This window comes from Neolamprologus multifasciatus, chromosome 15 (genome assembly GCF_963576455.1).
Source record: "Neolamprologus multifasciatus chromosome 15, fNeoMul1.2, whole genome shotgun sequence".
Classification (NCBI taxonomy): Eukaryota; Metazoa; Chordata; class Actinopteri; order Cichliformes; family Cichlidae; genus Neolamprologus; species Neolamprologus multifasciatus.
The window spans coordinates 2,118,753-2,134,424 of record NC_140453.1 but is presented as its reverse complement, the minus strand read 5'-3'; the positions used below and the strand labels follow the sequence as shown (position 1 = coordinate 2,134,424).

The window sequence follows — 15,672 nt, the reverse complement described above, 5'->3', positions numbered from 1 at the left end:
AAGTTAATTATGGTCTTTATATGCATCTTAATGGCTCCATAAATAGTTGGGCTTAACTTTAATGTGCTGCTTTACTGCTGCTTCGTTCAGTTATTGCCTAAAAGCTCCCAAGGGGAACTAACCATGTAAATCTATAAGCAATATTAGTCTGCATTAGTCAGCAAACATCCAAGTGAATAAAAAGTAACATCTAGAAATATTTATTCAGATCATGTTTACTAGCAGGCTCAGGATTTCAACAACATGGGCAGCAGTGTTTGTCTGCATCAAAAAGAAAAACAACAACACAAAACGTAGAATAATGTGTAAAATAACTGCATGTCTGCCACATCCCAAGTTGTGTAGTTTGACACGAGTGCAGGGACGCTCTCTCCATGTACTGCAGGCGTTTTGGCCCTAGTGATTGACGTGTCCACTGCTGGAGGCCCGCGTCGCTGTTGCTGCTGCAACAGCCCTGAATTGAAAATAAGGAAGTGAGTGATCAGTGCTAGTGTGGCGGAGGGATACACGAGGCAATCCCCATGCTAACCACGGCCAATACACTCACTCCTAACCCGCCAGTGGAACTCCATCTAAGGAACGACTACACTCCTAGTCTGCCTCCACAGACCAACAAGCACACAACCCATCCAACATGGTATGTATTGTCATTCATTCCGTTTAGTAGGGAAATGTGTTTTAAACGTAGTGAAAGCCTGCTTATTAGAAGCGCAAACCTACCACATGTGTATGTTTTCTCTATTTACTGTTTAGTCATTGATTCCTCTTATCAGCTATCCGGTATGCGCGGAGGAGGCGGAAAACGCCCGCCAGGCGCATTTTTTTAAGCTAGTGCATGGGACAATATGAAGTACACTATTATGTGTTTTGTCTGTCCGTTTTAGTGACTTTCTAAATGGAAATACTGTCCACTTCCAAATGGGTTTGCTTTATGCTTCATAACTGCGCAATTCACACAGCATTATTGGCTATTCGGCTATATGGGGTCAAGTAGCCGCTTCACGGCTGCACGGTGCATATCGAATTAATTCTTGGACTAGTTTAACCGGTATCGGTGTAACTAGCAAGCTATTCTGGGTTATTACGGCATAATTCTGAAGCCACGGGTGAGTTAGGGTGCGTTTTTACAATCCGCCTGAGGAGCACACCTTACCGAGAAGCACACCTATCGTTCGGAGAAACGTAGCCGAGGCATAAAGCGCCGTTTCCCCAGCCGGGAGAAGCGTGTTTGAGCAGAGAAGCGCGGTAAATTTCGCGACGTGAACGCAGCACTTGTAATTAGAAGGAAAACGAACCGGCTGCGTTTGCTTCTCCCTCCATTTTTCTTTCGTTCTTTTTTTTCTAGGTTGCACCACCTTGTTGGTGGAGCCGAGCCGTGTCATGATGGGGAACGGTTGTTGTATCTCGTCAGTGTTCCGCAACGGAAACTGACCATATTTATGTAATTGCAAGGTTATGGCTACATTATACGTGTCACCCCGGCCTGTAAACAACCACTAATAGACGCAATTCCACCTTTAATGCATGCAGCCTTTACTGGTGGTTTATCGTAAGCGGGGTTATCTGTTTGTGTTATGGTGGCTGATTTGCTTGGCTCTTTGCAAATTTTTCTCGATGTTATGCAAATGTGGTGCCTGTGTGAGTTGTCCAAGAAGCTCTTTGTGGCGCTTGGTCACCGCAAAAAAAAAAAAAAAAAAAGGCATCAGCAGCTGGAGAGTTCAGTCGACTTTTTCCAAAACCAGATGTTGTGATATATGGGAAGTGGCAGGCTTGCACTACAGAATGCAGTAACCTGAATTCTGTGAGGGGGGGGGGAACTAACAATTTTCACCAGATCCCTGAAGCCATACACACTCTTGACATCTGCAACCAGCTAACGAGGCAGAGCCTCTCTGCTGGCTGTGAGGAGAAGTTAACAAGTGGAAATGATCTGGATGTGGAAAAGAGGCCTTCGAGCTTAATCCATTGATTATCGGGCTTGATAGCTCATTAATGGCTCAAGGAGGTCAAGAAGCTGTAGACCTCCTCCAGCCCCTTTGCTGCAATCAAATACCCCATATATGGTAACAAGCTGTGATGCAGTTTCATGTTGCAGCGCAGTGCAGTAATTGGAGTGTAAAGGGGAATAGTTGTCCCCGTGTATCAGCCGCTCTGAAAAGTTTAATCCACGGCCGTAAGCCCCCTTGTCTGCATCAATACATGCGCTGAAGTGGAAACAGACTCCCCCATTGAGGTGGACGTATCGAATATGTAGCGGGACCGGGCTAAGGCCCTATCCTGTTCCTGTTACGCGCTTGCTTGCTGATGCATGTTTAGTAACTCAGTTGACATCCTATCCAGTGCAGTGAATAATTTATACGCTTGCCGACAACACGTAGCCAGGTCCCGTGTTCCCAGTGTGTGGCGGCAATGAAGTACAATGGAGTACCCGGTCACCTGCCACCACCAGCCATATGGTGAACGGGCGCCCCCATTGCAGGGTGTTGGGAGCCTGGTGTTGTTTACACCATCCTCCCTCCCATTAGACACAGCTCGGCCCTGAGGCCTCGCTGCTCTTTTTCTCTTCTGTTTTTTGACCAGCCTCAAAGAGAAGAGGTGCTAAATGCGCTGTGGAGCTCAGCTACTATAGAACAGGACTGTGTGTGTGTGTGTGTGTGGCATCTGTCAGACTGACAGCTGGTTCTGCACCTTTCACTTGGTGAATGCAGAGATGCTAGCTCAGGAATTGTTAGGGCACCTCGGTGACAGATGAGCAGCAGCAGAGAAACAAAATGCACATTAAACATTGATAACAGGCTGTTAAAGAAGAAGATGATAGTTGTTGGTGTTCTCTTCTGCTATTTTGCATCCCCTATCTAATTAAATCAAGTATGAACATAGACGAATGCAGTGTTTGTACAAGCCTGATAAGGAAGTGAGAGCTAAAAGATATTTTACGCTGGCCCAGGGAACTGTCTCCTGCCTCCCGCAGTCCTGTTTGGAGTGCATAGCTAGGGCTGACTGCCCAGGCAACAGTGGGAGTGGTTGACCCACTCGTGCCAGTGAATTATTGCCAGCAGAGCACACCCCATCCCCAAACAAGCCGTTTTTAACACCGGAAGCCTGGCAGCAAACATGGCTGTCCATAAGACAGTGAGGATGGTGAATCATTGGGAGTTTCCTCTCAACAGTATGCCACATATGGAGAGAGAAGAAGGGACACACAGAGGAGAAAAGGTCTGAAGGAGGAAATATTGGCAGAGGTACAAGTGCCAGGGAAAGGAAGAGATGGGTCAGTAGTGAGCCCAGTGGTGCTGCGGCACCATGAGGCCCCAACAGCTTGGGCCTAAGCCAGGAGAGGTTCCATAGTACTGAGTCACCAGTGCCCACACCCTGCCCGCTTAGAGAGACAGCACGAGCAACACAGCTTGACAAAGAGGGTGACTAAGGGAGGACTGGAAGGTGGAGTCATGAACACAGTGAGAAATTCACACAGGGGTTAATAAGGGACAAAAAATGCAAAGAGGAAGAGAGCAGCAGCAGAACTCAAATACAAAGATGAGACTGAGAATATCGGTCGACCCAAGTGGCACGTCAGCGTCGGGGAGGTTGCTTTTGTCTCTTGACATTTCCTATTCCATCAGATGGAAATGGAGATAGGAGGAGGGCAGAGGCAGGGAGGAAAGAAAGAAACGTTGTGTTCAGAGCAGGTTATTAAGTCAGGTCAGCTGATTGTACGAGCGCTCGCGAGGTTCTCCGTGAACCCCTTGCTGACTGAATCGATCCATCCCCAGCCTGCTGCTACTGCTCAAGCCGTGAGGCTTCTTTCTTTGGTGAAAAGCTAAAGGTCATCTGGCAGCACATTGTGTGGTGATCTGCTAAATCGTATCCAGTCAGAGCAAATGTATGAAGCGAATTTGATTTACTGGTTTAACTGAGAAAAACAAGATGCTCTCACTCCCAATGTGAACTTCACAAGGGTCAAATCGCCATAGCTACGGCGTATAGGTACGACTCGGAGGGTGTTTGTCTGTACCCAAAGCGAAATTACATGTGCAAACACATAAACACACTGATGGGCTGCAGGAATTCGCTTTGAGGCATAACCGGCTACTCTGACTAATTCACAGGAAACATGGGGGTGGAAAGTATTGGTGTTGAGGAAGAATGCTATTAAAAGGGACTGTGTGTATGTGTGCGCCCTAGCTTACTCTTCCATGTTTGTCTGTGTGTGTTCCTTCCTCGCTGCCAAGCACAATGATGTCAGAGCGTTCTGCTAACAATACTAATAAAAAACCCAAAATCATGTTTTATACGGGAGATTGGAGGGTACCGGTGGGAGTTATCTACACCAGTAGCTTCGTATTCACACTTTTACAGCTGAAGGTGTTTGTTTGAAATCGCTGGCTCTTTTTACAAACAAGCTTAATAAATCTATGTAAAAGGTGGTGGTGGATGCTCGGTTTCAAGCCATTTAAAGTATGTGTGAGTCACTCTCAGCTATTAAGACCGCTCCAGCTGGCACAGCGAGCAGGGCTGGTGGGGCAACCAAGCCGGGCCAACCCGCCAGGCCATTCTTCTTGTTACTACGGTTATGGAAAACACGCCGGCACTGATATGTCCTGAAACAACCCCGCCTAAACTTTGACTCCTGGTCTGGAGGCAGCACTTAATCAAATTTATTACAGTATCTTGTTACCCAGCAGCCCTTCTTGTGAGGACTGCTGTGGTGTAGCCTACTTTTATACACGAGGACGGAGCCACTCTTCGGCTGGAAATTACATTTCATACATCACCTTCATGTAGAGCTTTTATGTGTTAGCTCTGTGCCAGTCTTACAAATACAACCTTGACGGTATGACGGTAAGCCTCCGCTCTCACTGCGAGCAAAACCTGATTACTAGCTTTTAGCCTCAGTTTTATAGCATTACATTTGAGACTTACTGCCATGTAATTGGCAGTTAACTATTATATGAGAGAACAAAACACTATTTTGATAAGAAATATAAGGAAACCCATTTGGAGTATTGTTGTGGGTTGGTTTTGGCAGCCCCAACAGGAGCTCCTAGCTGAAGCCACCCAACCCCAGAACACTGTGGCCAGTGTTTAGCTGTGTGGTGGTTGCACGGTGGGGATGATGAGGAATGTAATGACAAAACTACTTGGGATTTGCAATCTTTGCCCTGTGACTAAGACTTGTTTGTTTGTGACAATAACAATCCGTTTCCCCCCCAACCACACAGGCTGACCAGCTAACAGAGGAGCAGATTGCAGGTAAGAACAAGCAGTTTTTCCCTACTTCCCCTTTTCTCTTGGTGCGATGTTCCCTGTGTACGAGTGGATCACTTTCATGCTGTAAAGTTCCAGAACTGAGTGAGGAAATGTCTCCCATTAGCTGTTCTGGCTGTTCCCATGTTGCTTATAGGGAACATGAAGTGAAAGAACATTGAAAGCTTCGGCACCCGCCCTCCCTCAGCAGATCATTATCATTTCAAAATGAACAGGACATAAGGGGAAGAACTATTTGCAGCAATCATAAGTCAAGGCTGAAAGCCGTGCAGCACATAGACGGTTTTAAAGCCAAGCTTAGGAACAGTTTCAATCACCTGAGGCACCTTGATATTCTTAATAATAAATGATGGGAAAAAAGTGAAAGCTGCACAGTTTTTCTCACTCAAAGCCCCTCTGTGGCTAATCTAGCTTGTGTTACAGCCCTCAAGGCTGATGCTCACTATTGCCTATTTCAATCTTTTTATGGCCTAGTAGTTAAGAAAGCCTGCTTGTTCAAAAGATACTTCCCACTTCCAGTCTCTGAGTCTTATAAGACCTCTTTGTGCAGTCAGGAGCTCGGCACACGTGTGCATTAGCTTTGCAGGTAGTAACGCTGTAGTTGAGAATCGGTTGACCTTTCTAGACTCGACCGCAGCGTCCACACAAACCTATTCTCTAACTGCACAGCAACAGCGAATCTAACTGCTCTCACCTCCAACCCCACACAGAGTTCAAGGAGGCTTTCTCCTTATTTGACAAGGATGGTGACGGCACCATCACCTACCAAAGAGCTCGGCACCGTCATGAGGTCGCTGGGCCAGAACCCCACAGAGGCTGAGCTGCAGGACATGATCAACGAGGTGGATGCTGATGGTCAGTATACTCACGCTTCATTTTCTTGGCATTAGACTAACAAAACTGTGTAAAGTTACTCATTACAATTATGATTTGTCAGTTCAGTACATGCCTAGGTGCCATATAAGGCACGCTAGTGACGTTTTCTTGATTGGTTGAAAAAGTACTACCCTAACGTTATGTTGACGATTTATCACTTTATTGAGAATTGTTTTAATCCCGTCTTTGTGCCCATAAGGTGAAGAGTTTGCGTTTGTGATAATTGAACAATAATGTTTTCCAATCCAAACACGACACAGCCCGACTGGAATGAGGGATGCACGTGGATGTTATTTGTGGTACGGTGCGTTCAGGCTACAAAAATAAGACTTATGTTCTAAACCAGGGAGATGGGTTTGGAACATTTGGGTTAATATGATCCTATTCCTGTAACGGCCCCACTTTTAATCAACAAACATGACCAGCCATCAACAGAGAAGCAGCAAAATTACACAACTGCGACTCATTTGCCTGAATACAGTTGGACATAATTTAACTGATTTTCAGGGGACTTCACCTCCATGCAGACCCCTTCTGTGGACCCCACCCCCCACGCTGCACGCTGTTGGTTGTGGTTTGGTAGTCCACCCACCCACCCTTCCTCTGTTTTTCAATTCATTCACTCTCGTCAGTACATTATGCTGCATCCAGTCCCAGACTGCAGCCTCAATTCCTGTTCACACGCCATCTGCCATTCTGTACTAGAAACACTCTCAAACCTAAATGAGGATGTCGGTCCCAGCTAGGGAAAAGAGGACTAACTGTTTGGAGATTTGTCTGTTAATTTGATTGGATGGTCTAATGGGGTGGGTTGGGATTTTAATTCTAGTTAACATTTCATTGCGTGACTTTAGCGATTAAAACCTCTGTTACAAATGGACGAGGGATTAGTTCGACCATCCATTACGGCCCTGTCTCGAAAACGCAATCAGCGGTGCCGTTGCCCACCGTCCCTCCCTTTTCTGCCAACTGTCAACCAACTGTCCGAGCCAACTGTCCGGCCAGCCTTATCTTTAGATGACGTATCCTCTCTGTGTCAGCAGTTAGTCACCGTGCGTTTCAGCTCCATCACAGTTGTCAGTGTCACGCATGTGGATGTGCACGAGGAGTATCAGTGCTGTGTGTCGAAGGCTCGGCGTTACCGAGCTCGTGTTGAACCACCGTCGGCTGACATAATTCTTTTCTCCCGTGCATCCGTCCCTGCACTGCAGCGTGAAACTGAGTTAGAGGACAGGAATCCAAGTTGTTGGCTAGTAGCTCAAAAGTGTCCGTCCTTGAGCTGCACAGGATGTTAGCTTTCAGTGGGGCCTTTACCTCAGTGCTGCTCTGTCAGCTTATAGGATTTCGTAAATGGGAGCACATTGATCAGGAGAAATCAATTGCGTCGCAGCTTGGCTGCCCCCTTTATTGAAACGTCCTCCCGCAATCCTTGATGCCCTCCCCTTCTCTTACACCCAAGAACGAGCACACACACACACACACACACACACACACACACACACACCATCACTAACATCCCCTTGTTCTGCCTCTGCCTCCCTTGGCTGATGCAATCTAGGTCAGACAGCAGCGAAGCTAGTAATGGAAAATAAAAAGTGGTTACATAAGGCCTCTCTGCGCTTTGCACATCCAGTACCCCACATCAGCAGCCATGGGATGTCAGCTGGCCCATTGAAAATCAGCTTTATTTACCAAACAAGGAGGCTGGGGTAAAGAATACACACAAATGGAGACAGGATGGACGGCTTTAGCTAGAGACAGCAGTGCGTCGGTGTGGTATCAGATAGAAATGCCTGGTTTTTAATTCGCCACCGCACAGAGTTGAGCACGAAACATAGCGCACATGCTGCAAAACACCCGGGAGCTAAAAGATCACATCATGTTTAAGACAGGTATAAACAAGTGTAATTATGAATTAAAATACAAGCTTTAGCTGCAGCACATCCCTCGTCATCATTACACAACCCGACCCTTCCCGGCTCTGGGATGGAAGCTGGCTTTATGATGCAGGAAAATCCCAGTGACCGCACACAAGTGCCGAGATGCCTCAGCCTTCTATAGTTTGCGTCAGCACCTCTTATGTGTAATCGCACCATCTCCCACTCGGTTCACTCCTTACATTCTCTCCTCTTCACATCTCCCTTCATCTCCAGCTCCCTCTCCACCCACCCACTCCTCCCTCCCTCCCTCTCTTTTCTCTCTCTCTTTATCCTTACCACCCTTTTCTCTTCCTCTTCCCATCTGCCTTCCTCCCTATCTTCATCCCATCTGCTTCTCCCCTTCTTCCTCATTTGCTGTTGCAGCTGGCCTGAGGTGCAGCTGTACAGATATCGCTCAAGGGCTACCTCTCCTTGTTATTTCCCCCTTGGATTGTGGTCCCCCCCCAATATCCATCTCTCCCAACCCCCCAGTGGCAGCATGTGTTTTTCCCTTCGGTGCTGCTTGATGTCTCTGTGTTAGATAACAGGTCCTTAGATGCTACCGCGGGCCATGAGATCGCCATCTGCCCCATCACATTACGACATTCCCTTTTTTGATATACGCGTCCATCCTCTTGTTCACTCTAGCTCTCCCTCTAAGGCATGCTCTGCCATTGGTTAATCTGCCCACAATCCCACCCCAGGGCTAATCCTCATGGTTACTTTGCCCTCGGTGTCCCTGACCTTTATTTCAATTCCCTCCATAAATCTCTGGGCATTTTTTGTCACTTGTTAATGGAAATACATTTCCCATAATCTTACTGATTCCTTCAGATCTTGTAATAGATCTGGAGATCTGTTACGTCCCCCACCAGCTTTCACCGCCTCCTTCTTATGGTGTTATTGGTGCGCCACTAAGCTCCCCATAGAGCCTTGCACTGTCAGGAATGTCTGATCCTTTGGTAATCCTGTCTTGACAACACCTACATGGATATTGATCGATTTGCACACACATGCATGTGTCACTAGCATAGCAGCTACCATTTGCACCATCTGGAAAGCCATCGCTGTTCACCGTGTGCCAGATCTTGCATTTTTTCTGCAAACAAAATAGCAGAATTTTACAGGGAACGGGAGCAACAAAGATGGATCGGAGGGACGGAGAATCCAGACTTGTGTCCTTTTCTCGTTCTCCCTCCAGCCTCAGTTTGTGACTGTGGGGCCACAAGAGATCTTTCGATACATGCAGGCTCCTCGAAGGCAAAGCTGCACCGTACACTAAATGTCTGCATTATGGATGACTGCCCATGGGTCCCCTCCGCTGCAATCCTGCTGCGTTTGCTTATAACATACGCAACATTTTCAAGGGCTTCCCCTAAGGAAGAAAAGGAAACACATACATACACAGAGTCACCCTCCTCCTCCCCTCCCTTCAGTAGATATGTTTAGCACAGCAGTAAAGGTGTATGATAAAGTAGTTTTGAACTGTTCAGCCTGCAAGCTTCACTGTCACAAACATCTTTGAAGAGCAGACGTGGCCTAAATGCTAATATAAATGTTTCTGTAATACGCCGCAGCAGAAGAAGGACCATAAATGAGTATTTTTGGTGCTTTTTCATCAGCTAAATGCTGCGTTGTATCACGTCTACTTATCAGTGTTTGCTTTTACGTAATTGCAGTTTTTCGCTGATTAAATTTGATCACCTGTTGCAGGTAATGGAACCATTGACTTCCCAGAGTTCCTGACCATGATGGCCAGAAAAAATGAAGGACCAGACAGCGAGGAGGAGATCCGCGAGGCTTTCCGGGTATTTCGACAAGGTAAATAAGCTTTTAAGAGCATCATTAAGGAATTACAGCACAGTGTCGGGCTTTCCAAGCTGAAGTTTTGGTTTTGGTGGAACAAGAGGTCGACGGATTGTTAAATAAATGGTAAATGGCTTGTATTTGTATAGCGCTTTACTTGGTCCCCAAGTGCATGACAAAGTGCATGACCCCAAAGGCACGTTACACATAATAAACAAATATGATAATCAGAGCAGGGAGAGCTTTTTTGTTTTCTTTGTCTTTTTTAAGATTAGAGTTTCAGAGGGGGAAGAAATGCAGCAAATGCTTTGGTGACGCAGGGACTGAAATGGCATTTGGATGCATGTGTCTGCGCCTTAACCTCTTGGTTATTAAGTTGCATGATAATGTATATTTAGTACAGCAGGCCAGGCTAGTGTTCAATAAAGCAGAGCTATTCTATTCATTCCAGCTCAGTGGTTTTATTTTGGACTCTACTACAGTAGCGTTAGGACAATCCACACTTCTAAATAATCCTTAGTTGTCTTGTTCGTGGCCATTGTGAAGCCCTCAGTTCCTCCTCTGAGTGGAACAAGCTGCCTTTCCTTCCTCCTTTAAGTCAGCCTCTCTGCTGATTGGCTGCCCTTCCTAAACAGAGTTTGAACAGCAGGTGGGTCAGACTTTTTTGAGATGACCATATTGGGAATATCCTGTTTCTTTGACATGAAGATTCCAAGAATAGAATAGGAGCATCTCCCATTGTAACAGTAGCCTGTATGTGACAGAAAATAGACCTGATGCAAAGAAAAGTGTCTGTTCGTTTACTTCCTGCTTGCGTAACACCTTCTCCTTACTTACTTCCTCCATTTTTACCTGTTATCAGCCTGCAGGGTGTTTGTTTTACTGCTTGATGCGATTGTTTCCGTGCTCCGCTTCTAGGACGGAAAACGGCTTACATCAGCGCCGCAGAGCTGCGTCACGTCATGACGAACCTGGGAGAGAAGCTAACGGACGAGGAGGTGGACGATGATGATCAGAGAAGCAGACATCGACGGAGACGGACAGGTCCAACTACGAAGGTAAAAGCCTGCGACGAGCGCGAAGGAAAGTGCATGCTAAAATGTCACGCTACACAAATAGCTTTAGTTTCTAGGCCAGGGTGCGAGCTTTTATTAAACAGGGAGAGCGGAGCGCTTCATTTGCCGAACTGTATTTCTCTGAGGGCGACCGCAAGACAAGCCAGCCGCACATTATATTAGTTATTAGATGGGGGGTATAGATGGAGCCTGCTGAAACGGAGATAGGAGAAAGCCATCCTTCTGAATTATCATCAGTGCGCCAGGAGCCTTTTCACTTTCTCCCTCGTCCTCCCTTCCTCCCACTGTTGGTCCCCTGGCACATTACACGAGAGACTGCGCTCATTTTCTAGAAGGCTGTTGATATATTATGAACAGTCCATAAGTCCTGGCTGCAAAGTGCCCTACTTCTACACGAAAACCTCCCTTTGTTTGTTCACTCTCGTCAGTTTCACCATCACATTCCCTCCCCAGCTGTAAGCACAACGCTCGAGCTTTTTAATCAAACGGGTTTAATGAGATGAACATGGAAGCTGTTTGGAAAGGGGACACTAATTAGTATGTGTGTTCTGAACCTGCTCAAGTTGATTAAAAAATTAATAAAGCATTGAACAATTTAGCAGGTGACTGCTCTTACTGGCTGTGCCAAAGCCTCGCACCCAATGTCCCTCATTGTCTCTTGTCCCTCTCTCTCTCTCTGTTTGCAGAGTTTGTACAGATGATGACTGCAAAGTGAAGCTTGCCTGCCCCGTCCTGCCCCCCTCTTAGAAGAAAAACAAACAAAAAAAGGATAAAAAAAAATCAAAATGTTTTACTTACCTCTTGGAAAAAATGTTCATTTATTCATACTGTTTCTGTATAGAAAATAATTGAATGTTGAAATAAAATATCCTTCTGTCCACACAGGAAAAATATAAAAACATACAAAAAATATCTGCATGAAAATGGTTAGTGATCCTGTCCCCTCCCCCCCGGAGATCAGTTTAGCATCAGTACTTAACGAGTAAAAATAATAACGACGAACCCTGTAACTCCCTTCAGACTAAAGCAGCAGCATTTGGTGAACTGCTTCCAGTTCCATTTGCAGGTGGTAAAGTCTGGGCTGGCCATCTCTTCTTTCTCTCTGTTTTCTGTTCTTCATGCATGCAGCTTGAGACCGGAGCACTAACCTAACCCGACCCCTCCCTCACCTCCGCCCCTCCTCCGGGCTACCAGAGCGTGCTGATTCCACTACGAGCTGTCCTCTTGTTGGTTTGGTACAGTTTTTTGTATTTGGAGAGGAACTCTGTCTGTTAAGATGAGAGAATATAACAGGTTCTAACTCAAGCGTTAAAGTGCAACGGGACTTAATGTATGCTAGATTAAAAGTGGAAAAAACAAAACCCCACAATGTACAAAAAACATTTTCAAATGTTTGGCATGTTCTTTTGTTTTTGTTATGTTATTTGGACGGCCATCTTAGTAGTTGTGCGTCCCGCCCTTTGAAAGGAGGGGGGACTTAAAGAGTCTTACGGTGAGCTTTCTCATTTCTTTTTCTTATCTTTCTTTTTCTCGCTGAGATGCAGTGTCTGTCCTCTTTTCTTGCAAGAGAGAATCACTGGCCTTCACTTTTCTTCTTCTGTTTCTCGACTCAGACGTGAGCATAGTGAGGGGTGTACTGTGTTCGCAGCGCATGCTGTCAGGAGTGTCGGCACACCGGTCTTTGCAGATGTTCTTCTGAGTTCAGTTTACATTCATTCCAAGTTGTACATGCTAGTCTTTATTTTTTTTTTCAAATAAAAGACCATGAACTTTATCGTGTCTTATGTCATTTTTCTTATGCTCGATTGTGAAAATGATCTATAAAGACAGCATAATGAGTCTGTATGTTGTTTACCGACTAGACAAATGTGTCAACAATAAATAATTCTGATCATCCTCTCCATGTGCCGTGTCTTTGGGTGGTGCTGAGAAGGACCGGGTGGTGTGTGATGCGACTTTACATGGCGGCGAGCGCTCGCAGGGGAGGGAGAGGCGGCGGGATGTGTTTGCTTTCCCGCTCAGCCGTGGATATACATACACATCCGTGACGCCTCTTCCCTCTCGAGACCCAGCTGGTTGCTAGGCAACAGGAGCATGCTGTAACTGGGATGTTGGGGGTTTTTTTGAAAAGGCAAGTGGGAGTTTGAATAAACCCTCCTGCTTTCTGCCAACGACTCCATGTTGGCTTGTCCTAGTAAGGCGAACCGGGCCGCAGCTTTTTACACAACACGCACGCACAGAGGCAACGTAACCGGGAGCAACCTCTGCCATGCCTCAGTGCTACCTAAAGGTCTGAAAGTAAAGCCAGACCTAAACTGTTTTACTATATTTGGACTGTAACTTCACCGTGTTTGGAAAGAGGAAAAGATGTGGCCGCTCTCCTCCCACCAGCATGTACGTGAAGACTTGCCTTAGACATATACATTGAAAAAAAAAATTTCTCTGCATACCTCATGTCATCATTATCTCTGATCTGGTCTAAATTAGGTGGTATTTAGCGTCTGCGGACTTGCCTTGCCCACGTTAATCAGATAAAAAAGGAAAGGGTGGGTAACAAGAAGCAGCGCCACCCGACTACTGCCAGGAACTGGGAAGCCTATCTAATTACAGTCATGATGTTTTATTTGGAAGAAGACATAAACTCGGCTTTCCTGCTTTGCCCCTCCCTGCGGTATCAGATGAGCTAATAGCAACTGCTGTTCAGCTGATTGACAGCTGGGACGTACCTCGGTTAGTCAGATGCTCCATCTGTGATTTTACTTTGAAAGGAAGATAAAGAGGTCTTCATGAAGCCCATAGACCAATAAAATCATGAATGGTGGGATAAAATAATGAAAACAATGCGCTTTTGTGAAAGTCATCCCGCTGCTATAACATTAAAACTTTAGCATTAGTCTCATTTCTGTTACAAAAAACTTATTGTTTAAATGTTTTTTTTGTCTTTAACTGAGCCGTAGTCTTTTTATTTCAACATGACATCCTTGGATGTGGAGCTCCTGTTTGCTACTGAGTTCACTGCACTCAAATGGCCCACACAGTCACCAGCTCTCAATCCAATACGGCACCTTTGGGACGTGGTGGAAAGGGAAAGTCACATCCTGGAAGTGCACCTGACAAATCTGCAGCAGCTGTGATGCTACCATGTCAGTATGGTCCAAAATCTCTCTTGAATGATAGTAGCAAGGTGTCCCCAATGAAGTAGTTGGTGAGTGTATAATAGATTTATTTTCTTAAAAATAGTGAATACTAGGAAGTAACACAGTCTTGGAGCCAGTAGCTTTAGTGACTGTAAGCTGTAAAGGTGTGCCTGCAGGTGCCTGTTCCCCCCCAGCATCAGACTGACAACAAACAGCCACACTGGCTTGCTTGCCTGTAAGCACTAACCAACCAATGAAGAAAAACCAAGCACATCCTCTCAACCAATCCCAGGAGAACAGGGGTGTGGTTTCAGTGTGGAGGCTGCAGGTTCTCTGGAAAAGGCCTCTCCCCCGGCTCTTTGGGAGAGGAAGGGACACCTGAGCACCCCGGGGGTTAAATTAAGAACATCAATATTTCACGTGTAAATGAAGCAGCTCACTGCAGAGGCGGTAATGTGAGAGGGACTGACCGGGCACGGATATCAAGTATCAACGCTGCTGGAAAGAACGGGCACGCTTTTAAGACAGACCTATGACATACAGGATGAGTGTGTATCCTGTATATAGCAATGTGTGTGTGTGTGTGTGTGTGTGTGTGTGTGTGTGTTGGAGGGCAGGGCATGGAGCTCTGCTGGTTGGTGTAACGTCCAGCTGTAGTAGCAAGTTAAGGATGAGCGGAGCTGATCGAGACGTGCAATCAACATGAGAAAGCTTCTAGTACTTTCTATAAGTACCCACACACACACACACACACACACACGCACGCTCGTTTTCACATCTTACTCAGGACATCGATTTGACATAATGCTTTCCCTGAAACCACATTTTGAGCCTCAAAATTCCACGAGTACAGTCCTCACAAAGACATTTAAACAAGTACGCACACGCACACACACAGTAACACAGGTCCATTTGCACCAGCGTAACTCGGACGTTGTTATATCGACCTAAACGAGCATATTTGCCTTTGTGGTGGCTGGAAAGGTGGCAACGTTTTAAAGGCCCACCTGTCTCCAGAGCGAACTGCACAAAGCCACGAGGACTGTAATAAAGAAAGGCAGCCGCGACCTTTCAGAGCGGTTTGATCTTTACCCCTCGCGCTCACGCTGTGTACGTACACACACGCGAACACGCGAACACGCTAATCACTTGGAGACCTGCAGCAACACAAGGACCTTCCCCAGCTGTGTTTTATGTTTTGCCTTTAGATCCGTCTTCACTTCCTTTTGCTGTATTCATGGTAAACAGGAAAGAGAGTAAAATGATGCTATTGCAGCCTCGCTGCTTATTATGGGCCTTTCAGGGTCATTTTCACCGTGCTGCACTCATGACGACTACAGAGGTGCCGGAGCAAAGAGCGAGGGGGGGTTCGGCTGTTCTTGTGTCCTGGACTCTGCAATGCAGCGAGCTCTTCACCAGCACCATCCCACCAAACCCAGCTAAGCTCCCGCTGTAAATCAGTCCCGCTGCCTTTTCAATTACCGGGCCAGCGTCGGTCTCCGTCTCTCCAGCTCTAACTCTTTCTCTCAACGTCTAATAGCTCCATCGCTCTCATGTTTTTAATCCTGCGCCTTCTCTCGTCTTGTCTCT

General features: G+C 46.3%; 1 protein-coding gene across 1 annotated transcript; it reads left to right on the top strand.

The window, feature by feature from the left end:
* Window positions 1-477: 477 nt before the first annotated feature.
* LOC146501277 (calmodulin-like) lies at window positions 478-12,719 on the top strand. Its single transcript, XM_085133024.1, is given in 6 exon segments — window positions 478-637; window positions 5,223-5,253; window positions 5,979-6,031; window positions 6,033-6,123; window positions 9,777-10,927; window positions 11,632-12,719. Coding segments are annotated over 5 exon segments (294 nt in total). The 5' UTR covers window positions 478-634; the 3' UTR covers window positions 9,893-10,927; window positions 11,632-12,719.
* The last annotated feature ends 2,953 nt before the right edge of the window (window positions 12,720-15,672 follow it).